Here is a 25,065-nt window from a genome sequence, read left to right on the forward strand (position 1 = left end):
AGGTGAGACCAATGGTCCATTTTCCATAGGAGGACTGCCATCAAGCAGGATGCACCAAAGCAGCCCATAACAGCGAGGGACCACCCACATCCTAATCATCATTAAGAACCTGTTGCAACACTCGTCTGCCAAAAGAGGCATCGGCAGAGGCATAACGATCTATTTTGTAATGCCTTATAAACGAGTGTGGGGTAGACCAAACAGCAGCTCTGCAAATATCAGCAACAGGAGCGTTGGTAGCAAAAGCAGCCATAGTGGCCACTGACCTAGTGGAATGAGCTGTTATACTAGCTGGAACTGGGAGCTTAAGGGACTCATAAGCTAAGGTAATACATGCATGCAACCAGCGGGATAAGGTGGAATTACCTACTTTATGCCCCATAGAACGTGGATGAAAGGATACAAACAAAGACTCAGTTCATCGTATATCCTGGGTCCTAGACAGGTAGGACTTGAGAGCCCTCCGAACATCCAATGAATGCCAAGCCTTCTCTAGAGGATGGGTAGGATTCGGACAAAATGAAGGAAGAACAATGTCCTGGTTGCAATGGAAAACTGAATTGACCTTCGGACAGAAGGAAGGATCAGTCTTCAGCACAACAGAGTCCTTGTGAAAGACACAGAGATGGCGGGCAGAAGACAATGCGCCCAGTTCCGAAACTCGTCTCGCAGAGGTGATCGCGATCAGGAACAGGACCTTGAATGACAACAGACGTAAAGGCACAGTCCTAAGGGGCTCGAACGGAGGGTGTTGTAAAGCCTGTAGGACCTTCGACAAACTCCATGAGGGAAAACGGTGGAATACAGCCGGTGAGCGTAGCACGGTTCCCCTCAGAAAACGTTTGATGAACGGGTGCGAGGCAATAGGAGCACCAGCGGAGGACACTGAGAGAATGGACGACAGAGTGGACGCATGTCTACGTAAGGTGTTGGGTCTAAGTCCCATCAGGAGGCCCCTATGAAGGAATTGCAGCACCTGTTGTATTGTGGCCTGGGAAGGATCGAGGTGCTGGGACTGACACCACCTGGAGAATGCCACCCAAGTATGTTGATATATACGGGTGGTGGATGGTCTTCTCGAGGCCAAGATAATGTCAATAACAGCGTCAGACAGGCCAGCAGACCTTAAATGTCCCCGTTCAAAAGCCACGCTGTTAGTTTGAGCCAATTGGGATCCTGATGCAATATTGGGCCCTGGGATAAGAGGTCTGGCCTGACTGGGAGCATCCAAGGGTCCGTCACTGACATGGCAAGGAGATCCGAGAACCACGGTCGATGGGGCCAATATGGAGCTATCAGAACCAGTTTGGCCCTCTCACGTCGCACCTTCCTCAAAGTTCGGTGGCACGGAATGCGTTCTACCAACTTCGGTTGGTAGCCCAGCTACGTCCCTATTTGAGTAAGGAGGACCTCACATCAGTTGTACATGCTCTGGTAACCTCGCGTTTGGACTACTGCAATGCGCTCTACGTAGGGCTACCTTTGAAGACAGTTCGGAAGCTACAGCTAGTGCAAAATGCGGCGGCCAGATTGTTAACAAGGACCAAGCGGTCCGAGCACATAACACCTGTTCTGGCTCGCCTGCACTGGCTACCAATATGCTTCCGGGCCAGATTCAAAGTGTTGGTATTAACCTATAAAGCCTTATACGGCGCGGGACCACGATACCTGTCAGAACGCCTCTCCCGATACGAACCGGCCCGTACACTACAGTCTACTACGAAGGCCCTCCTCCAGGTTCCAACTCATAGGGAGGCCCGGAGGGTGGTGACAAGATCTAGGGCCTTCTCAGTGGTGGCCCCCGAACTGTGGAATAGTCTCCCCGAGGAGATGTGCTTGGCGCCGACATTGTTATCCTTTTGGCAGCAAGTTAAAACCTTCCTCTTTTCCGAGGCATTTTAATTTAAGTTAACTTAATTTTTAAAATTTGTTGTAACTGATTTTAGATTGTTTTATTTTTATATGTTTTGTTGCATTATATTGTGTGATTTTATTGTATTTCTTGTGTTCACCGCCCAGAGAGCTATTGCTAGTCGGGCAATAAAATAATAAAATAATAATAACAACAGTGGTATTGGAGGGAAGGCATACAATAGGCCATCCGGCCACGGTAGCGACACGGCATCCACCGCTTCCGCTGTCGTGTCCAGGTATCAAGAGAAGTACCTGGGTAGCTGGCAATTGCGACTGGAGGCAAATAGATCGACTGAGAAGATGCCGAACCGACACTGGAGAAGATGGAAAATGGTCGGATTAAGTTTCCATTCTCCTGGAAAGACCTGTTGTCTGCTGAGCCAGTCTGCTGTCACATTCCAAATTCCTCTGAGATGTTCTGCTTTTAAGGATCGCAGATGTTGCTCTGCCCAGTCGAATATGAGGGAAGCTAGGTTCTGCAGAGGACGGGACCTGGTCCCCCCTTGTCTGTTTAAATGAGATTTGGCACACGTGTTGTCCGTTCGAATGACAACATGGTCCAAGTGGAACAGAGACTGAAAATGGAGCAGAGCTAAGTGGACAGCCTTCAGTTCCAGCCAATTGATGCTCTGAGTCTGCTCTGCTGTGGTCCAAACCCCTTGAATGAACTGGGAGTTGCAGTGGGCTCCCCAGCCGAGGAGACTGGCATCTGTGGTGATAACAGTCCTGCGGGGTTCTCTGAACGGAGTGCCCTGGGTGAGATGTTGGACCCACGTCCACCAGCGGAATGAAAGACGCAGTGCGGGGCTCAAGGGAATTGCTCGATGATTTGACCTGGCAATGTCCTGCTGAAACGGCAACAAGGCCCACTGGAGTTGGCGAGTATGAGCTCGAGCCCATGGCACAATATGGATGGTGGACACCAACATTCCGAGAGCCCTGGCTAGAAGCATGACATCTGCGGTTGCGTGGTGCATCAGAGACCGTGCAATGTCTGTGATAGCAGTTATGCGGTCTGGAGACAGGAACACTGTCGCCTGCAGGGTGTCCAACATCGCCCCCAGATGTTGTAGGCGTTGGGTTGGTTGGAGATGGCTTTTGTCGAAATTGACTAGCCAGCCGTAGGCCTGCAAGACATGGAGCGTGAGTGTTAGATGGCGATGAGCCAGCTCCCTGGAACTCGCCCGTATTAAAAGATCGTCCAAGTAGGGGTAGATATGCACCCCTTGAAGCAGGAGGTAAGCCACTAGTATGAGTAGCACCTTGGTAAATACTCTCGGGGCAGATGAGAGGCCGAACGGCATCGCTCAATATTGAAAATGCTGGGGGCCGAAAGCAAACCGAAGGAATTTTCTGTGGGCTATGCAAATAGGCACATGGAGATACGCTTCCTTTAGGTCGATAGAAGCCAGGAAGTCTCCTTCGTGAAGGCTTTCTGTAATGGAGTGGAGGGATTCCATTTCGAACCTGCGATACTTTACGAAACGGTTGATGAACTTGAGGTCCAACACCGCCCTCCATGACAGATCTCGTTTGGGCACAGCAAATAGGAGGGAGTACACCCCTTCCGACCTCTCTGTTGTAGGGACTGGCTCTATCGCCGCTGTGTCCAAGAGGTGATGTATGGCTGTCTGCATGATGCAGTGCCTGGCTGGTGCCCTGGGACAAGGGGAGGGATGAAATCTGTCCGGAGGGATTGCCGAAAACTCTAGTGCATAGCCATAACAAAAAAGATCTCTGATCCAGGCGACCTGAGTCAGATGCAGCCAATGGTCTCCAAACAGAAGCAGTCTGCCCCCAACCGGTATCGCGTCAGTAATGTCTGTGCTGGCGAGACCCGCCCCGATATGAAGACGTTGAGGCACCTCTGCGTCCCTGGTACTGAGCTCTGCCTGGGAAACGTCTGTTCCAGACTCCCCTGGAGGGACGGAAATCATAGGTTCGGAAATTGCGGCCTCGTCTCCCAGGCCGCGTTCCTCGAAAGGGCTGGGTCGTGCGGTATGAGGTGAAACGTCTGAAGGGCCTGCGATCAATGTTCCTGACAGTGGCCAAGACAGGCTTTTGAGCATCGTTGGGGTCAACAAGCACTGCCTTTAGGGCTTCCTCGCCGAAGAGTAATGAGCCGGAATAAGGTGCCCTTGATAAATTAACTCTGGCTGTAGAGTCTGCTTGCCAGTGATGAAGCCAGAGGGTCCGCCGAGCGACTACCTGAGCTGCCATAGCTCTTGCTCCCAGCTGATTTGCGTCCAAGGTGGCATCAGCCACAAACGCCGCTGTCTTGCGCAATTTCATCAGTCACCTCCTCAGAGAGACAGGATTGGGATTAGGATCATCTAAGAGGTCATCCAACCACATCATCGCTGCCCTGGAAAAGATGGAAGCTGATGCAGAGGCTCGCATGGAGAAAGCGGTGGCCTCATGGTATTTGCATAAGGCAAGTCCAGCCTCCGCTCAGTGGCGTCCTTTAAATGTGAATCTCCTTCCCTCGGCAAAAGGGATCTAGAGACTAGACTAGAAATCGGCTCGTCTATGCCAGGGACAGCCAGTCTGCTTGCAAATTCCGGAGCCAAAGAGTAAAGCTTGTCCGCAAGGGCGTTAAAACGGCGTGTTTGTAATGGGTGAGACCATTCGTCCTTGGCCAGCTTAGCAATAGGATCTGGCACAGGAAGGTAGTGCTCTGCTGGCGTGGGGGATTTCAGGACCCTGCCCCCTTTAATAGCAGGAGTGGCAGCTGCAGGTTGTGTAGATTGTAGACGAAGGGTGTTCAGTACTCTGCGAGCAAGGGGCTGATAATCGGAGGCATCAAACAGATGAAAAGATGTATCCTCCTCTTGCTCCGACTGGTCACTCCAGTCGTCACCTTCGGCTTGCATAGCATATGGCGGGTCCTCCCCACAAGAGACGTCATCGACAAACCTGCCCCTGGCAATGTCAAAAGGGTTTGGAGAACATGATGGATCTGCCTCATTGCGGACATAGTGGCCCAGATCATCGGGTTGTCTGCAAACACTCCGCTGAGGCATGGCAGTAACCTGTGACTGTGACTGTGTTTGAGAGAAGAACGACAGCATGTCTTGTAGTTGCGATATGAACTCCTGAGACAGCTGCAGCCCCGGTGTGGGAGATGGCTGCGCATGTAAAGGCAAAGATATGGGCAGCTCAGCAGGCTAAGAAGAGGAATGAGCCCTAGGTGGTACTATGGGAGGAGGATAGCTGGCTGCTGGTTAGTCAGGAAACCCTGGAAAGTCCTCCTTGGAGGATGCGGCCGGAGAATTAAACAGATTTGTTAATGGTTCCTGGCCCGCCTCCTCAGAAACCGGTACAGAAACGTAGCGTGCCCGCTTGGTTGTGTTGTGGCTGGATATATGCTTGGTTTTGGCAACCGCTTTGACGTGTTTGTGCTTGGTTGCCTTAGATTGTTTAGGCTTGGTTGCCTGAGCTGTCACTGGCTGTTCCGCCATCATATATTTTTGAGGGGGTTCAGTACACGGCCACGGATGGGGCAGAATGCACTGGCTCAGATGGCTAAGTACACGGCCATGGATGGGGCAGAATGTACAGATTCAACAGCGTTGGTACATGGCCACGGATGGGGCAGAATGTACAGTATCAACAGCCTTGGTACACGGCCACGGATGGGGCAGAATGTACAGTTCAAACAGCCTTTGTACAGTATCAACAGCCTTGGTACACGGCCACGGATGGGGCAGAATGTACAGGTTCAAATAGTTTCAGTAGTCAGCATCAGTAGCGGATTGAGTAGAGGAACCTGTGTAGGATTATAGGTATCCTATCTTGCAGCACACACACAAAAAAGTAGATCTCATTGTGGGAGCTGACTTGCAGCCTTTGGCTCTGTTATCCACAGCCCTTGTCAGTTAGACCCCTTTTCAGTATAGAACAGGTTAAACAGAAAGAGCGGGAAAAGAGGGACAAACAAAATGGCGCCCGTTAAAAGAGCGGGAAAAAATTCAATCAAAAAGGGCGTAGGGACGAAGAAGAAGCAATGGCAGACACTGAGGAGCACCAGCGAGCTGAAATGGGGCTGGCCAGAAAAAATTATGTGCAACAGAACGGCCTCAAAAACGGCCGGAAATACGCTCTACAGCCGCGGGGCTGAGAAACACAATCGCGGCTTAAAAGGCCAGATAAAAATTCTCCGCCAAGGAGGCCGAACGGCCAGCGAAATCCCAGCAGCCGCTGGAACCGTCGCAAAGGGGAGAAGCTGCAGCTGCAGGCTCCTGAAGACCGTTGCGGCGAGATTTTTTTTTTAATGCTGCGGAACGAGTCAGGGGAGGCAGAGCAGCCCAACTAACAAGAGCCGCTGAGAGGAAAAGAGAGAGAGAGCCGCAGCCGCAGGCTCCTGGAGGCGAAAATTTAAAGGAACCGCCGCAAAGTCAAATGCCGCGGCAGGAGCCGGGAAGGCGGCAACCCAACAAAGGGACGTTGAAAACAAAAGGAGCCGCAGCAGCAGGCTCCTGGGGTAGGCGGCAAGCCGTAAAGGCACGAAGAAAGCGGCGGTGCAGACCAGGAAGCTGCAGCCGCAAGCTCCTGGTTTAAGGCTGCGTCCGCTGCCTGAGGAAGGGAGAACCGCAGCCGTGGTCTCCCTAAGTCGTCATTAAGCTAGGGACTGAGAAAAAACACAGAGAAGGAACAACCCCCCAAAGAAATTCCCCAGAAAGAATAAACAAACAGTCTAAGTAAAGACAGAGGGAAGGAAACGCACAGGAATACACACACAAACCTCCCACCCTGTCACACAGATACACAAAAACTTATCTAGAAGCTACGCATCAATAAATTCGAACTTGCACGGACGAAGGCAAGAATGAACTGGAGAGTGGGAGGGGCCTGACGCCCCTAGTCTTGACTTCAAAACATTCTTGCCTTCAGACGATAGGTGGAGCTACAACCCGCTTGATGGCAGTCCTCCTATGGAAAATTGCACATTTTTTACAGGTTGTAGAATATAGTTTTTCTGGCCTCAGGACTTTTAATCTTGTTAGTGCAGCGCTAATTACTGGCTGCTTAAAAGGCATGTCATTTTAAACCCTTAATTTCTCATAGAAACTCATTAAAATGAAAAATCTTCCCAAGTCCTTAATAAAGTAAATGAAATGTCCTACTCGACACTTCTTTTAATAACTGGACAGCAGAGTGTCTGGAACTCACATCTGCCCCTTTGTACACACACATACATACCTGGCTACCACACAGTTTGGGAAAACATCCATTTACTAGAGCCCTATTTGAGTGGTATCTCCTCATGTGTTCAGAGGGAGAGCCGAGCTGCACGCACACTTTGCCCATCTCCGTATCCCCAACTCCCTGTTGTCCCCATGTTGGGACAGGTGGAAGAACATAAAAAGAGCCTGCTGGATCAGGCCAGTGGCCCATCTAATCCAGCATCCTGTTCTCACAGTGGCCAACTAGATGCCCATGGGAAGCCCGCAAGCAGGACTTGAGTGCAAGAGCACTCTCCCCTCCAGCGGCTTCCGGCACCTGGTTTTCAGAATCACACTGCCTCTGACTGTGGTGGCACAGCTCAGCCATCATGGCTAGTCACCATTAGGGATGGGATCTGCTGGCAAGTGCCGGTTCTCAAGCATTCTGTTGAACTAACAGGCTGGCATCGATTTGAGTTCATTCTGTATCTGCTAGCCCCTGCTTTTATCAATCCATGTTTTTTTCACTTGGAAAAAATATTGATATTAATATCGATATTTTAAAAGGAAATACTGATAAATTATCATTCTTACAATCAATGTTTTAGAGGTGACTTGTTTTAAAAAGTCCGTTTTCAAAAATAGCTGCAGAAATTTGTTACATTAAAATCGATCCTCAGTGACCGAGAATGTGAAGTAATGGAAAATTAAGTACCAAATCCGAATTGGGCGGAATTCTAGCACATCCTTAGTAGCCACTGTTAGCCTTATTCTCCATGAATTTGTCTAATCCTCTTTTAAAGCCATCCAAGTTGGCAGCCATCACTGCCGCTTGTGGGAGCAAATTCCATAGTTTAACTACGTGCTGTGTGAAGAATACTTTCTTTTGTCTGTCCTGAACCTTCGAAATTTCAACTTCACTGAACGACCACGAGTGAGGGAGAAAAACTTTTCTGTTTTTTTCCACACCGTGCATAATTTTATACACTTCTCTCATGTCGCCTCTGACCTGCCTTTTCTCTAAACGAAAAAGTCCCAAAGGCTGCAACCTTTCCTCATAGAGGAGTCGCTCCATCCCCTTGAACATTCTGGTTGCCCTCTTCTGAACCTTTTCCTTTTTGAGGTGAGGCGACCAGAACTGTACACAGGATTCCAAATGCGGCTGCACCATAGATTTATACAGCGGCATTATGATATCAGCAGTTTTATTTTCAATACCTTTCCTAATGACCCCTAGCATGGAATTTGCCTTTCTCACAGCTGCTGCATACTGGGTCGACATCTTCATTGAGCTATCCACTGTGACCCCAAGGCCTCGTTCCTGGTCAGTCACTGCCAGTTCAGACCACATCAGTGTATATGCAAGATTAATTTTTTTTGCTCCAATATATGTAAGATCTGAACAGGTAGAGTCTCTTTTATGTCCCTAAGCTCCCTCCCCCCGCCCCCGATTTAGAACCTTGTGTGATCAGGGTTCTACATCATAGGAAGAGTAGGCTCCTCTCTTCAGACTCTCCCCCCAATGCATGGGCAGCCTAGGACAGAGCTAACAGGGATGCAAGAATGGCACTGAGCCATCAAGCAGGGTTCCACTCAAACAGGACTTGTGTGTGCATGCTGGCATATCAAGACACTCAAGTGGCTTCAGCCCTACGGATCCTCCTGTAAACCTCACATTAGGTATTTGACAGCTGTTCCTTACGTGTATTCCATGTCCTGACACCTCCGGTTGGCTTGCAAAATCTCTTCTTCTTCCTGCCACATGCGGACCTCCAGGGAACTTTCGCTGTAGCTGCCATTCCGTGAGTGATTAGTAGCTGAGGTATCCCTGGCAACAGGAGACAAAACACACACACACACACACACATACACAAAGCCATCATTCTTCAAATCGATTTGGTCAAACATAGAAGCTGCCTTATACCAGGTCAGAACGTTTCCTTGTCTGGCTCAGTATTTTTTACTCTGATTGGCAGCTGCTCTCCAAAGGTTTCTGGCATAGGTCTTTACCATTACCTATCAACTGGAGATGCCAGGGCTTGAACCTGGAACCAGGGATAGGCGACTGTCAGCGTCTCTCTGTTTCTAATTTTTCTAACCTTCAGTTCAGTTCTCCACATTAGTTTGTGATTTTTAAAAAATTCATCAGCATTTTAATGCAAATTTCTCCTAACGTACACATTTTTGTACTCAATTTTGCCTCACATATACATTTCTGCAAACCAGTTTCCCCTAACATAATGCATTTTTGTATGTTATTTTCAATAATATGTGCATTTTTATGCACATTTTATCTTAGTACAGGGGTTCCCAAACTGTGGTCCATGGACCACCAGTGGCTCACAAGCTTCATTCAGGTAAGTGTGAAGAATTCAAATTGTAATAAAATAAGTACAAAATAAATAAAAGCAGCAATAAAAATACAATTAAAAATAATACAGGATCTAGCACAGTGCATTGCAATTGCTACAACGGGCAGAAAGATCATTAAGTGCTCTGCCAAGACCCTCAGCAATTTTCAAGTGGTCTGTGGGGACAAAATGTTTTGAGAAACCCTGCCCTAGTATATGCATTTTTGTACACACTACTTGGCTGGAGAGCTGCATTGCGAAATTCAGAGAGTGCAAATTTCAAAAGATGGCTGTTTCAGTTCATGCTTTGTTTCAGAAAGTGAGAGTTTGCTAAGTTCACCTTTAAATGTGAACTGAATCGAATTTCTCTTCCATCCATACCTGGAACCTACTACTTGCTAAGCAGGTAGTCTACCACTACGCTATGGCGCTTCTAGATTTTTTTTTTTAAACCAAAATCTGCAGTCACTCCAAAATAAAAAGCAGCAGCAGAGAGGTAAAATTCTCTACTAGGTAAGAGGCTATAAACAGGCAGACGATGGTTACCACTTCCTAAGTCATCGATCATCATCCAATAAGTCAAATGCTATTGTGGGATTCCCGGAGCCAAGCCTTTATCCACTGAATGCTGCTGCCTTTTATACAGACAATGGCTCAGCTCGTTCCTGAAGAAGAATTTAGCAGAACTCACAGACTATATACAGTTTCTGCAATAAAATCATTTCCTCTGTTTCTGCAGTTCAGAGATGAGTGCAAATCCTTATGTAGGCAAAATGGCAGCAACTGTTTATTTTTATTTTTTATTTAGTTGCATTTCTAAACCGCCCTATAGCTAGGAGCTCCCAGGGCGGTGTACAACATGATAAAACCACAATATTTAAAATACAGCAAGTGTGTATTGCGCAAACAATATAAAACATTATATAAACAAAGTAAAAGAAAACTAAAAATAAAATAATTAAGATTAAAAGCATAAAATACATTAAAATGCCTGGGTGAGGAGGTGGGTTTTTACCTGGCGCCGGAAAGATGACAGGGAAGGCGCCAGGCGTATCTCATCTGGGAGGGCATTCCATAATTCGGGGGCCACCACCGAAAAGGCCCTAGATCTTGTTACTGTTCTCCGGGCCTCTGTATGGGTTGGGACCCGGAGAAGGGCCTTAGATGTCGAGCGGAGTGAACGGGTAGGAACATAGCGAGAGAGGCGTTCCATCAGATATTGCGGTCCAGTGCCGTTAAGGGCTTTATAGGTAAGGACCAACACTTTGAATCTGGCCCGGAAACATATTGGAAGCCAGTGCAGTTGGGCCAGAATAGGTGTTATGTGGTCGAATTTCTTCGTCCCAGTAAGAAATCTGGCCGCAGCATTCTGCACTAGCTGAAGTTTCCGAATTGTTTTCAAAGGTAACCCTACGTAGAGAGCATTACAGTAATCCAATCTAGAGGTTACCAGAGCGTGAATAACTGAGGCTAGGTTCTCCCTGTCCAGATAGGGTCGTAGTTGGGCTACCAGCCGAAGCTGGTAAAACGCATTTCGTGCCACCGAGGCTACCTGAGCCTCAAGTGACAGAAGCGGATCTAATAAGATCCCCAAACTACGGACCTGTTCCTTTAGGGGGAGTGTAACCCCATCTAGGGCAGGTCTGACATCAACCATCTGAGCAGAGGGCCCTCCAACTAACAGCATCTCAGTCTTGTCAGGATTGAGTTTTAGTTTGTTCACTCTCATCCAGTCCATTATCGCGGCCAGGCAGCGGTTCAGTACAGCAACAGCCTCACCTGAAGAAGATGAAAAGGAGAAATAGAGCTGCGTATCATCAGCATATTGCTGGAAACGCACTCCATAACTCCTGATGACCTCACCCAGCGGCTTCATATAGATATTAAAAAGCATGGGGGACAGAACTGAGCCCTGCGGGACCCCATACTGGAGCACCCAGGGACTCGAGTAATGTTCCCCAAGCATCACCTTCTGGAGACGATTCCCAAGATAGGAGCACAGCCACCGCCAAGCAGTGCCTCCAACTCCTAAATCCGCGAGTCGCCCCAGAAGGATACCATGGTCGATGGTATCAAAAGCCGCCAAGAGATCAAGGAGAACCAACAGAGTTACACTCCCTCTGTCTTTCTCCCGACAGAGGTCATCATACAGGGTGACCAAGGCCGTTTCTGTACCAAACCCTGGCCGAAAGCCGGATTGAAATGGATCCAGATAATCAGTTTCATCCAAGAGAGCCTGGAGTTGGCGAGCGACCACGCGCTCTAGAACCTTGCCCACAAATGGAACATGTGCTACCGGCCTATAGTTGTTAAAGTTATCAGGGTCCAAGGAGGGCTTTTTTAGGAGCGGTCTCACTATCGCCTGTTTCAGGAAAGGTGGGACCACTCCCTCTCGTAACGAGGCATTAATCACCTCCTTGGCCCAGCCGGCCGTTCCATTTCTGCTAGCTTTTATTAGCCACGAGGGGCAAGGGTCCAGAGCGGAAGTGGTCGCCCGTGTCTGTCCAAGCACCTTGTCCACATCCTCGAGCTGTACCAACTGAAACTCATCCAATAAAACAGGACAAGACTGTGTTCTGGACACCTCATTAGATTCAACTGTTACAATATTGGAGTCAAGGTCCCGACGGATGTTTATGATCTTGTCTTGAAAATGCCTCGCAAACTCATTACAGCGGGCCATTGATGGTAATATTGCGTCCGGAGAACCAGAGTGTAAAAGTCTCCGGACAACCTTATAAAGTTCCGCTGGGCGGTTACAAGATGACTGAATGGAGGTAGCGAAGTATTGCTTCTTCGCCATCCTCACCGCCTTCACATAGCGTTTCGTGGAGGCCTTCACAAGTGCATAATTACAGCCGTCAGGAGTTTGTCTCCATTTACCCTCCAGCCGTCTCCTTTCTTGCTTCATCACTCTTAGCTCCTCGGTAAACCAAGGAGCCAACTGAGCTCTGCAATGGAGAGGGCGCACCGGGGCGATTGTGTCAACTGCCCGGGTCATTTCTGTATTCCACAGAGTGACCAGGGTTTCGACAGGATCATCAGTTTTATCAGCCGGAAAATCCCCCAGAGCCCTCTGAAATCCTTCAGGATTCATTAGTCTCCGGGGACGGACCATCTTAATTGGTCCTCCACCCTTGCAGAGGGGAGAAGACGATGTGAGTCCAAATCTCAAGAGGCGATGATCTGTCCATGACAAACGAATAGATGTAAGATTCCTCACTCCCAGATCACCTTCCCCCATTCCAGTGGCAAAAATCAAGTCTAGAGTATGTCCTGACACATGCGTTGGGCCAGTAACAAATTGAGACAGCCCCATGGCTGTCATGGAGGTCATGAAGTCCTGAGCCGTTCCAGACAAGGCGGTCTCGGCATGGATGTTGAGATCCCCCAATACCAAAAGTTTGGGAGATCGCAACACCAAGTCCGAGACCACCTCTGTCAGCTCAGTTAGGGAAGCTGTTGGGCAGCAGGGTGGACGGTACACCAACAGTATTCCCAGTCTGCCTCGCTGGCCCAACGTAATGTGCAGACACTCCAGGCCATTAGCCACTTGGATGGGGTGCCTAACAAGAGAGATGGAACTTCTATAGACCACAGCGATTCCCCCTCCCCGACTCTCGGATCTACCCAGATGCTGAACCGAATACCCAGGTGGGCACAGCTGGGAGAGATTAATACCTCCCAGATCGCTCACCCAGGTTTTGGTAATGCATGCCAGATCGGCCGCCTCATCCACAATTAAATCATAGATGAGGGAGGTTCTATTATTTACCGATCTGGCATTAAAAAGCAGCAACTGGAGATCCGAGAGTTGGCTGGTAGAACTACCAGCAATCCTGTGGATGTGAGGAGGACCGGAACACGGCACAGCCACCAGTTGTCTGGTGCATAAGACGGAGGTATCAACTGGTTTGGGAGAAGCACAAAGCATCTTTAGAGGGGGGAAACCCTAAAGGGGGAGGGGAGAGAACAGCTCAAAACAGCCCAGTAAAGACTGAGCATGCTTAAGTAGCCACAGAATCCTAACTGTCTGTTGGGGGAGAAAATGGAAAACCAGGTAGGAGAGGGAATGAAATGGAGTATCCTGGAAAAAGGCATGGCTGGCTGTAACATGAAAAAGAAGCACCCCACATGGCAATGTTTTGTTGCAGGTCCCAGTTATATATACTCTCTATACACCATTTTTAGTTTTATGCCCATCTTTCTTTGAAAGACAAACGAGCACAAAAAACTCCTTTGAAGTTGACAGGGCATTTCCTCTGTTTCCCTACTTTTCTGTTGCAGCTGCAGCCGCGGCATTCATGGCAAAGTGCCGGATAGCACTCTCCTCTAGGTACTTCTGTTCCCACTTGGTCATGTCAGCTTCCAGAGCCAGAATCCTCTCTTCCTTCTCCCGTACTAGTTCCATTAAGGCAGGCATGTTGTACTCCGGCAGGGGGGCTGCCTGGTAGTTCCCTTGCCGCTGGAGAAAAGCAAACGAAGATATAGTTAATGTTGATTGTAAATGGAACAAAAAAGGAGTCCTGCTAGATCCAATCAGAGTTCTGTCTAGTCTGGTACAACATAACGAGTCCTGTAGCACCTAGAAGAATAACCTATTTATTGTGACATTATATATTTCAGCACCTCTCCTCCTTTTCTACATATAACATCTAAAAGCTTCATCGGGCGCATGGAACAGTTTGCAGACAGTCAATTATGGTCCATGTAATTTTCAGATGTGTTCATCTATAAGCCTGTCCTATTGCAATTTGCATTAATCTGCCTGTCTAAAGGTTGTTTTTTTAAAGAAGAAATCAAAAATTAAATATGGATTATAAGATTTTATCTTATGCACCAACATATTTGTTTTACATGTTTTGTTATTTTGCTTTGAGGTGAAAACTCTATCCCAAAATCTGGAGAAGTGTGAAACCAAAAGGATAAATTTGTGCATAATTAGAGTGCTTCCAGAAAGGGCAGTGGTGGCTGGAATAGGACAGCTCCTTGAAATTTCGGACTAAAACCTGGAGCGGATTTCACTGTCCCAATGACATGGAGCGGCTGTTTTGTGTGTGTGATTGACATGTGGGTGTCCATACATTTCCCCCCCCCCGCCATTTCCCGTCTACATCAATGGGTGGTGCTTATTTAAATGTTTCTGTGCTACACTTTCCGGTTCCTCCCCATGATCACATAAGAGAAAGGCGACTCTCCAAGCACTTGATAGTTTTGCTTGCCCTTTGCTTTTCCTGAATTATGTTAAATGTGCTTGTTTTGACAGTTCATTCGCTGATCAGGAAAAGATGTGACTCCAGAGAGGGAGAGATGAGAAAACACTTCAGTTTTTCAGGAAGTTGTACACTGTGGCTTGGGGACCTGATAGTCCCCAAAGGTGGGACTTTAATGAGACTCTAAAGAAGAAAAGCAACTGCTGGGCCTTCATGGCGTCTATCTTTCTGAATCACCTTCAGCGTATGTTTCAAGGCAATTTACAAGCATACCATAAAAACAGCTTAAAATGGTGGGTTTTTTCTAGTACATAAATTACAACTGAAGATAGGTTTAAAAACAATACAAAATGAACACGTAAGCCGGAGACTTCTTCATCCAGCAGGAAAAGCTTGTGGTAACAATAACGTCTTCAGTTACTTCTGGAAAGTACAGATCGTGAGCATCTGTCATATCTCAACAGGAATGCTGTTCCACAGAAAAAGGCAGTCCTGCCCTGAGTTACTGTGGAGTGTGCTTCTGATATTTTGGAGACTTGAAAGAGAAACTCTCCTGCAGAATGCAGTGACCTACTGCACATTGCTTACAAGCAAGATGCACTTGTGAGCAATGTTCAGGTGGAGTGTTCTGAGCCTGTTCTGTGTCAATCATGTATCTATTTTGTCCCCCTTTTTTCACAGGCTGGCCAAAAGAATGCACAGCAAATCTGCATGCACATTTTATGCCGTTTGTGAACACTTTCCCTGTAAAATAGGCATTTTGCATTGCTCTCCCCTTCAAATATGCATGCCGCATGCACTTTTTAGGCAAAATATGGATTTTTGTGCACAATTTTTGGGACTGAAACTAAATTGCAAAAGCCAGAGAACCACATAGTTGGCATGATAATTATATTCCAACCCGCAAGCAAGCTTTGGAACACTGAAGCATGTTGGTTCACTGCAAAAAGTGGACTGGACAAATTCCTCCTCCATCCCTAATGTGTAGTTAGGCCTTCAGTGTAACAGAGAGTGATAACAAAAATATTAAACAGAGTCCAGACTTTCCTTCTAACGGAGGTGGTAAGAAATGGGGGGGGGAAGATCAGGGAGGGCAAGCAACCCTCCCAAAAATCCCTCCCCACCCAACCCCCATTGCTAGACCCCTGTGGTTACTTGAAAGAAAAGAACACCACATGCTAAAAATGTACTTTGTTTGTGCATCCCTACCCCAATACCCTCCCCCCGTGTTGCCATTGTGTTCTAATAAAGAGTAGTACTATGTATATTAAAATGTAAGTTGGCTCCCATTTCCTTCAATATCTCAAAGCAGTACATGTATTGACCTTTATTGTTATTTTATTTACACACTGCATCAGTGTGCATAGTACTTTATAGAACAGAAGTGGTCCCTGCCCTGAGAAGCTTACAACTGGAAATGTGACACAGGGAAAATAATAGGGGAAGTGGAGGCACAGGAAAACAGTCTACAATTGTTTCAGCAGCATGCACTTAGGCTTAGTTTCAGACTGACTTTTTGGCAATATGCAAATTTTCATTGGCTCTAAGTCAGATGATCAGCCAACTAAAAATTATTTAAATGGGCAGACAAATCAGATCAAAGAGATGCATTTCCGTGCAATTGATTTGGCCAGCACAGTACGGGTGCTTACGGACTGTGGGTCGTATCCAATGCAGTGCTCAGTAAGTATCCCGTTAGTGCAAGGATTTCTGGTTGTCCAACAGGACTTTCTCCCCTCTCCTCCCCCCATGCACCCCCTAAATCTGTTCTGAGTTTCCTCCACTCTCCAGAGCAGATTGAGGGGGAGAGGAACAGGACGTGCACAGGGGAAGAAGAAGGGAGCAAGTCCTGTTGTGCAAGCAGAAGTCCTTATGATGACAGGATGAGTTAGATGAATACTGCCCAATTGCGATTTTTGGGTGGGATTCAATCACATACTGACAAATTGAGGCCATACAATTACAGTTGATTGGGAGGTCTTGAGCAACAAACCTGCTTCCCCAACATATCAGACTTTTTGTGGTAAGGAAAGTGATGGGAAAATGCACTGGAAAAGGTAAAGTAGCACTTGCTTTGACACATCATCATCCAACCTGCCTGCCAACAAATCAGAATGAATGCTCCCTAAATAGCCAATTCCCCTCGTATTCTACAATTCCTAGGATTCTCTGGGAAGAGGGACTTAGTGTTAAACCGCTCTGGCCATTGTAGCTCTCTGAGGGGAACAGGGGTCTCCCAACAACTCTCAGCATCCTTAACAAACTGCAGTTCCCAGGATTCTTAGGGCCACATGCACACCATACATTTATTCTACTGTTATTCCACTTTAAACAGTCATAACAGTGGAATAAATGTATGGTGTGCATGTGGTCCTAATCGCCCTGCCGACAAATCGGGATGAACACTTAATAAACAGGTTGTCTGCACCTTAAGCCAGGATGCCAAAGCTTGCCAAATATGCAGGATTCCAGTTGCTCATGCAAAAGCACATATTTCGACATAAATGTCCAAAAAAAAGGATAACACTCTTTTAGGAGGCTTTGCCATACATTTGGCAAGCATGACTATCCTCAGCCTTTTCTATAGAGAAGTTTGCTTTTATATCTTGGATTTGTTCAGGGGAGGAAGCGTTTGGTGGATTCAACCTCCTTTATTCTATCCTCTATGACAGCAGGCAGACACTGCCATGGCATTCGTCATTTAAGACATACCCTCAGACACAAAGGCAGTTGAGATGAAGGTTGCTTTTCCTTGCTGACTCAGCCAGAAAGTCTGTGGATAAGGGGCAGAGCTGCATGTCTTGATCAAGCTTGTGTACAGGCAGGCAGGCAAAAATTCTTGATTTTCTCAGTACAGCTGTGGTGTCCCTTATTAGCTAAGAGCAATGGAAGGTGGGAGTAAGCTGATTTCTCAGAAAATGGGCAGAAAACTGCACCCACATTTTCCTTGTATCTCTGGATCCACAAGGGCTAGAGACTTGCTTTTTTAAAAAAATGAAAGCTGGGAATCTGGGCCACCTAAAGGGCTAAGTGGGCACTGGGTAGCATGGCTAGAAACCGGGTAAAACCCAGCTAACTGGACAATATGGCAACCCTAGGAAAAAACAGCACCTGGTAAAGTATTTCTGGCTTACGGAGCAAGGGCTGCTGGGGACCTGGCAGTACATAAATAGAACAGAATTTAAATAGCCGTTTCAGAATTTGTCTCCCTTGAGTCTATGGATATCCCATAATTACAAAATCAGATGCAGTGTCTTTCTTGCCCTCAGCATATTTAATGGCATTTTACAAAATAAGGCAAGCTCCCTCTCCCCAACCCAGCTAGGCCAAGTTTGGCCACAGGCCCTGATCCAGCTAAAGTTAGTCATGACTAAGTCCCATAGAAATCAATGGAACAAGTTTAGTCACACAACTCACTTACATCCCATAGGTTTCAGTGGGTCTTCAGTGATGACTAACCTGAGCTGGGTTGGTGCCATTATCAAAGGGAATAAATATCCTGAAAATTACTCCCCTCACCCTGTCTTGCAAAGTAAATTATCTTCTCATACGGCTACAGCCTCAGTCAGTCTAGAATAGTAGAGAACATATGTGGGGGGGGGGTAGGGGGAGAACCTCAATCATATTCAAGTTCTCCTTAAACAAATCTAAAGTATAACTTTCCAAATTGGCTCAAAGTTCACCAGCACATGCCAGGGAGCTGTTTTTACACTAGCTCATCTGTGCATAAAAATACCCCGAAGGAGTCTTTTAAATCTCAATTTGGCAGCTGACAATGAGGTTCCTATCAAGTAATTCACAGAAAAGCCAAGTAATTGAATCAAAGGAGCCATTTTCTGAAGCCAAACGACTGAATTGGTAGCATTTAGTTGAATTTGCTCCCACAAAACTAGTCTCAGGAGCGTGCCCTTTGGCATATGGATTAGTATAAGGTAGTAGTTAAACAAATTAATTAATTAAACACAGACTCTCATCTCAAGTGGGAGCTTTCCAGTTTTGGTTCTTAACTGAGAGAGTGCCCCTGGGGACTCTTAAAAAAAAGAGTCTTAGAAAATTCCAAATACTTGCTCCGTGAAACTCCATATTTATTGGAATCTATGAATCTTCTAAGATTTTTAAGATCAGTGCAACCACAACAATCTGCAAGCTTTTTAGTATACCAGAAAGCAACTGCCCTCTTTTCAAAAGGGACTTGAGCCAAATGGTTTTTCCCAGATGCTCCTCCAAGGAAAGAGCAGGCTGGCTCAAAGAAGGCTTTAACTCACTCAATTTTTATGCAAGTTCGAGATATCATATGTGCTTCATGGTCCTATGACTGAAAACATGACGTTGGTGGTACTTGTTTTAAAATCTATAATTTAAGTTGAAAAAAAAATTCTGCTTAACCAAAGTGGACCACAGCAGTTAACAGATCTCCTCAGTCCCACCTGAGAAAAGGAGTGCCAGGTCATCAGCATAAAGAAAAACTGGTAAAAGGTGGGCAAAACCTGTCTCATTTAAGGCAGAAATGAGGGTTTTTTTAATCTACCTACCTATTTAATTTCACTGCATTTTTATCCTATACTTCCTTTCATGGAGCTCAGGCTGGTAGTCTTTTCTCTCCCCACCCCATTTCATCCTCACAACGACCCTGTGAGGTAGATCAGACAGCTGATCACCCCATGTTGTCAAGAAAGCAAGCAAATGTACAAGACCAAAGCCTTGCTTCACCTCCGCCCCGCAGGCCATAGGGTTTTTTTGATCAAGAATATGTGGAAGTAGTTCTTATCCCCAAAGGGCGTAGCAGGGTACAAAAATCTCTATTAAATATTAACAATCAACAATCTGTGTTGGATGTTTCATTTCACTGGACAACCAACAAAGAAAGAAGGTTGTTGCACGCAAGCAGAAACAAATTGTGTGCCACAAAATTCCTCCTCTCTCTCAACCTCTTTTCCTTTCATGTCATGTCCTTTAGATTAAAAGCCTGAAAAAAGGAACTCTCTCATCTTTCAGAGGAACTGTCTCATCTTTCATGTTTGTAAGCCACTCTGGGAGCCTTTTCTGACCCAAAAGTGGACATAAGTGCTTTAAATAAATACTGAAGATTCCAGTTCAGTGGTGAAGTTCCAATAGCCACGCCTCCAAAAAGGCAGGCAGCAGCGCATAGCCTAATTTATTATGATCAGCTGAAAATAATAATAGAGAGCTGGCAAAAGGTAGTATAGTGATTAGCATGCTGGAATTTGGCCAGGGACACCTGGGTTCACATCCCTGATCAGCTATTCTATGCACAGTTACCTGGGTGTAAGCTTCATTGCTGCTTACTTCTGACTGCATAATTTCAACTTGTAAAAGTACATTGATCTTTAACAAAAGATCTTCAGCCAGCTGAAATGCAAACTTTAGCTTTGACAAAAAATGCAAGCTATCTTCCAAAAGATGTGTTGCCATTTAAACCGTGGGCTTTGACACTGTGGAGGTACGTGCAAGAACGTAAGAGCAGGTGGTTGCAACTCAAGTGCAGAATCGGCTGGTGTGGTGGGACGTAGCTGGGGAGCTGCCCTCCCAACACAGGTATTGCTGCAAGCATCTACAGCAATGCCAGACAGGTTCTGCCAGTGGGTGGTATTCAGTGGCTGTGTCCTGTCAATGCAAAGATTTCCGCTTGTGTAACAGGGCCTTCCCTTCCTCTCCTCCCACCATGCACCCCACGTCCTCTCCAAATCTGCTCCACAGGGTTGGAAGAACCCCTAGAACAGGTTGAGGGGGTGCACAGGGAGGGACAGAGGGAGAGAAAGTTCCACTGCGCAAGCAGAAATCTTTATGCTGAAAGAACATTCATGTAGTGTTACACTGGATACAACCCAGTGTGTCCACACAGTGTCCCTCATCCTGCTGCCGCCGCCTGGGGATAGAGGAAGAATGTGATTCAGTTTGCATTGAAAGCCGAATCTACCAAATTCACCCTTTCCAAAACACAGCCATCCTTTGAGATTTGCACTTATCTTATTCGCATTGCGATGCAGTTATCCAACCAGACAATGTTTGCAAAAATGCATCTATTAAATAAAACTGAGCATATGAATGAATATATTTGTGAAAATAACATAGAAAAATGCACTATATTGCTTACCAAAAATGTGTCCATTAGTCAAAGCCGCATAGGAAAAAATGTGTTTATTAGGAGAAATTTGCACTAAAATGCTGAAAAATATTCATGAGGATTTCTTTTTAAAAAAAGAAATTCATAAATTGCTGCAGAAATATGGAGAACTGAATTTTAGATTGGAAAAACGAGAGCTGGAGCGAACTGCAATGAATAGATCTTTCCATCCCTTCTGCCACCCCATTCTGCAAGCTGCAGCAACACCAGTGTTGGAAAGGTGCTTCCGCCCCACCACAATGGCCGCTACAGTTGACCTTCACACAGAATGGATTTGACCTGGGGGGGCTTCAAAGCTCCTTTGGCAAACACACGATCCCAGGACCTGCCTCACCTGTTGCATCCTCAGGGATTCCAGCTCTCTCTCCAGCCTGGTACGCAGACGACGCTCCATTTGCTCCCTTTTCTCATAGGCTGCCTGAAGCTGAGTTAGAGCCTGCTGGAGTTTCTCTACCTTCTCCACATGAGCTTGCTTCTTGCGCAGCTGAAGGGCAGCAGGAGAATAGACAGTGTCATTAAAAAGAAGTGGATGGCAATGACATAAGAGAGAGCTCACACGTAGCAGATAATAACACAGGCTTTATGGGTGTCAGCCTGTGTTCGGTCACCTCTGGATTTCAGGCGTCAGGTCAGACAAAGCACATGCAAAGCATTGAAGTGCTGCTGCTAGTCAAAGCTTTCAGTCCTAAACTAGAACTGAAGCTAGACAAAAAGGTGTTAGAATAGCAAGATGTGTTTTACAACTTCAGTACTCACATGGTCCAAAGCAGCTCCTTTACTCCCAACTTAAGGATGGAAAACGGAACATCGGTGGACAGCAAAAGAGGTTTAAAGATGTTCTCAAAGCTAATCTAAAAAAATGTAACATGAGCATCGAGAACTGGGAAGCTTTGGCCCATGAGCATCCCAATTGGAGGTCAGCCATTATCAAAGGTGCTATGGACTTTGAAGAAGCGCAAGTACAGGGCGAAAGGGACAAACGAGCTAAGCGGAAGGCACATCAGACAAATCCTCATTGTGACCATCTTCCATTTGGAAACCTATGTCCTCACTGTGGGAGGCTGTGTGGATCCAGAATTGGCCTCCACAGTCACTTATGGACCCACTGTTAAAGACCTTACCCTGGAAGACAATCTTACTCGGCCACGAGTGATCGCCAATGAAATGAATGAAATGGTACACATGGTTTTTATAATATTCATATGACAAAAGGATTAGAGTGTAAGAGTTTACATGAAAACAAATCTGCATTTTTGTGAAGGGTGGTGGTACTATACTGTAGAGTTCACTAGTTTTGTTAACAATGGCAGGTTGTACACATCTATGCAATTGTACAAAAAAAATTAAGAAAACTACATGTAAAATCTTGATAGCTACATAATTTGTCATTTCTTTATATGGAACACATTTTGGGTTGTTAAAAAAATTATAACCATTATACAGAAAGATTGGAAACAGTGTGCTTTATAAAAAAATGTTTATATAAATCCCTATTAAAAAAACAAAACAAAAAAGAGGCAGTGCGTTTGTTTAACATCACTTCAGCTCTGTAATGGTACCAGACATATACAGTATCCATGTCCTGTGTCCTTTTCCTTACCAGAGAATTTGTGCAACACCAAAACTATCAACATACATTTCTCATGGTTTTGTGTCTGACCAGCACTGGCTTACAAAATAATATTGTCCTGAACTTCCAGTTGACGTAGCTTTTCCACCTCCTTCCATGCAGAAATTAAGTCTTATAGGAATTTATCCAGCCAGTTAGTTTATTGATTGTAAGTCACTTTGAGTTCATTGTTGTGAAGAAAAGTGACTAACAAATTAAACAAACAAAGAGGCTGTTTGTTTGAGTCTTCTTTACTGTTTCCACAATACTGGGTGTGAGGTCATAGTAGACGAGCTCCTAAGGCTGTGTACACACCATACATTTGAAACACATTCTCCCCCCACCAAAAATAAAAAATCCTGGGAACTGTAGTTTGTCAAGGGTGCTCTGTGAAGGGTAAACTACAGTTCCCATTGTTCTTTGTCCAGGGGGTGGGGCGGGATGTGCTTTAAATGTATGGTGTGTATGCAACCTAAGATTCTCAACTTCTATTTTTAAAAATCAAGTTGCTAGCCCCCGTGGCTAAGATAGGAAGACTGACAATGTATGTGTGTTTGTGTTTCCTAGTGGTCAGAGGAGGGGACTTCAGTGCTCTATAGACCCCTATCCCTAAATAAGAACAACAACAACAAAAACAATATTAAAAACAGTTTTAAACCAATTATATCCACAACTAGAGAGGATCATAAAAATATGTATCTCAAGTGTCAACAGCCAGGATGAAGAGGTGCATCTTCAGCATGCAACGAAAGCTGTACAGTGAAGGTGCCAGGTGCACCTCTATGGGGAGGGACTTCCACATCTTTGAGGTTGCCACAGAGAATGCCTTCTCCCGAGCCATCACCATCACCCCCTTAACTTCTGAGGGTGGTGGAACTACCAAGAAGGCCCCCTCTGCCCACCTTTACACCTGAGAGGGTTTGTAGGGAAGGAGGGGATCTTTCAGATATTTGGGGCCTAAGTCATTTAAAGCCTTAAACATTAGTGTGAGCACCTTGAACTGGGCCTGCAAATGAACTGGCAACCAACACAGCTGTTTCAAAATAAGGATTATATGGAACTGCAGCCAATAATCTGGCTGCTGCATTTTGGACCAATTGAAATTTCTGAGTCGTCTTCAAGGGCGGCCATAGAATGCAATGTAATAATCCAGTTTGGAAGTTACCAGAGTATGGAGTACCATGGCCAAGTCATCTCTGTCCAAAATGGGCTGCAGCAGATGAATCAGCCAGAGCTGGAAAAAGGCACTCCGAGCTATAATCTAACATGTAGGACAAAGCTTCCCCCCACCCCAAAATTTACTTTGCTGATGCTGCAAAGTAAATATTTTTTGTCTGGTGCTGCCACTGCCATCTAGACCTAAATCAACTCTCCAATCATCATAGGCTGCTCACTCCCACTGGATATTCCCACTACAGGATGCAAGACTGATTAAGGCTTACCAACAGGGCTACCCTGCAGTGGGAATCAGAGTTCCTGACCTGGCTTGGGAGTATTGTATTTCAATGGTTTCCACCAGCCAAACATTTCATGTGCTGAAAAATATTCAGGAGCTGTCGTAAGTCTGCAGCCCTAAATATACAAACTTGGATGCAAGTTCAACTGAACTCAACGGCACTGCCAAGAAAGCGAGGTTAGGATCAGGCTGTGGGCGTGAATGCTGATAATAAATGTGTGTGTGTGTGTGTGTGTGTGTGTGAAACAGACAGAGAGACAGTGTCAGGTGTAGCGTAGTGAAGCAAAGGATGCTCTGATCTCACCTCCTCTTCTAGTTTGATCACTTTGGCTTGTGCACTGTTCAGAGCCTGATCCAGGATTTCGATGTGCCTTCGCTGCTCCTCATTGGTCATGCGCAGGGCTGTCAAGTCCATTTCCAGCTTCTCTTTCTCTTTCAAGTGCTCTTTGTCTGGAAAGGAGACAATGGCCAAGACCAGCTGCATCAGAAAAGCTCACAGACCAGAGGCCACAAAACAGAAGTAAGTTCAAGAAGAGTCAAATGTGATGCAATGGTTAGGATTAGGGGTGATGAGTTTTATTTCCAGCCCACTGTCTTCATTCCCCTGTGGGCAACCTTCTGAGAGCTACATGGCAGTGGTAGGTGGGACCTAGGGATGGGCAAATTCTGCTGAATTCGGATTTAGCACCAGGTTTTTCAATGCACCACATATTCTCCATCTTTGTGGAGTGATCCTGTTTGGTTCGAACTTCAGCAACTTTCCGCCGACACAAGATCTTTTCCCTTCAAATATTCCTACAATATATTGTTCTTTTATTGATTTTACTCACAACACAAGTCTCTCTCTCTCTCTCTCTCTCTCTCTCTCTCTGTGACAAGCCCCAAGTGGAACGAAGCAAGGCAAGTCTCACCCATGTTAAGGACTCAGGAATTGCCAAAGAGGAGGTGGGGGGCACTGAAAGCTGCTTTCCTACTTTCCTTTCCAAAAGGAAAGCAGCCAGCCTCTGCTTGCTAATGTGAAACCTGACCAGCCTCAAGTCACAGCAGAAGAGGAGGCAAAGCTGTTTTCCTTTCCTTTATCAAAACTTTCTTTCAAATTAAGAATATTTTCTTCAAAACTATTGATATTATCTTTCAGTTATTATTTCCTTTCAAAATATTGATTGTTGAAAGAAAATACTGATATTAACATCCATTTTTTGAGAAGGAAAA

General features: G+C 46.0%; 1 protein-coding gene across 8 annotated transcripts in view; it reads right to left on the reverse strand.

The window, feature by feature from the left end:
* Nucleotides 1-25,065, reverse strand: part of AMOTL1 (angiomotin like 1) — a 122,695-nt gene that overhangs the window by 13,911 nt on the left and 83,719 nt on the right. For all 8 annotated transcript variants that reach the window (XM_061628785.1, XM_061628786.1, XM_061628789.1 and 5 more), the window contains 4 exons: nt 24,158-24,303; nt 21,123-21,272; nt 13,705-13,895; nt 8,782-8,907 (listed from right to left, as the gene is read on the reverse strand). In XM_061628785.1, the coding sequence (XP_061484769.1) occupies nt 8,782-8,907; nt 13,705-13,895; nt 21,123-21,272; nt 24,158-24,303 (613 nt within the window). The remainder of the gene's footprint in view (nt 1-8,781; nt 8,908-13,704; nt 13,896-21,122; nt 21,273-24,157; nt 24,304-25,065) is intronic.

This window comes from Rhineura floridana, chromosome 5 (assembly GCF_030035675.1).
Source record: "Rhineura floridana isolate rRhiFlo1 chromosome 5, rRhiFlo1.hap2, whole genome shotgun sequence".
NCBI lineage: Eukaryota > Metazoa > Chordata > Lepidosauria > Squamata > Rhineuridae > Rhineura > Rhineura floridana.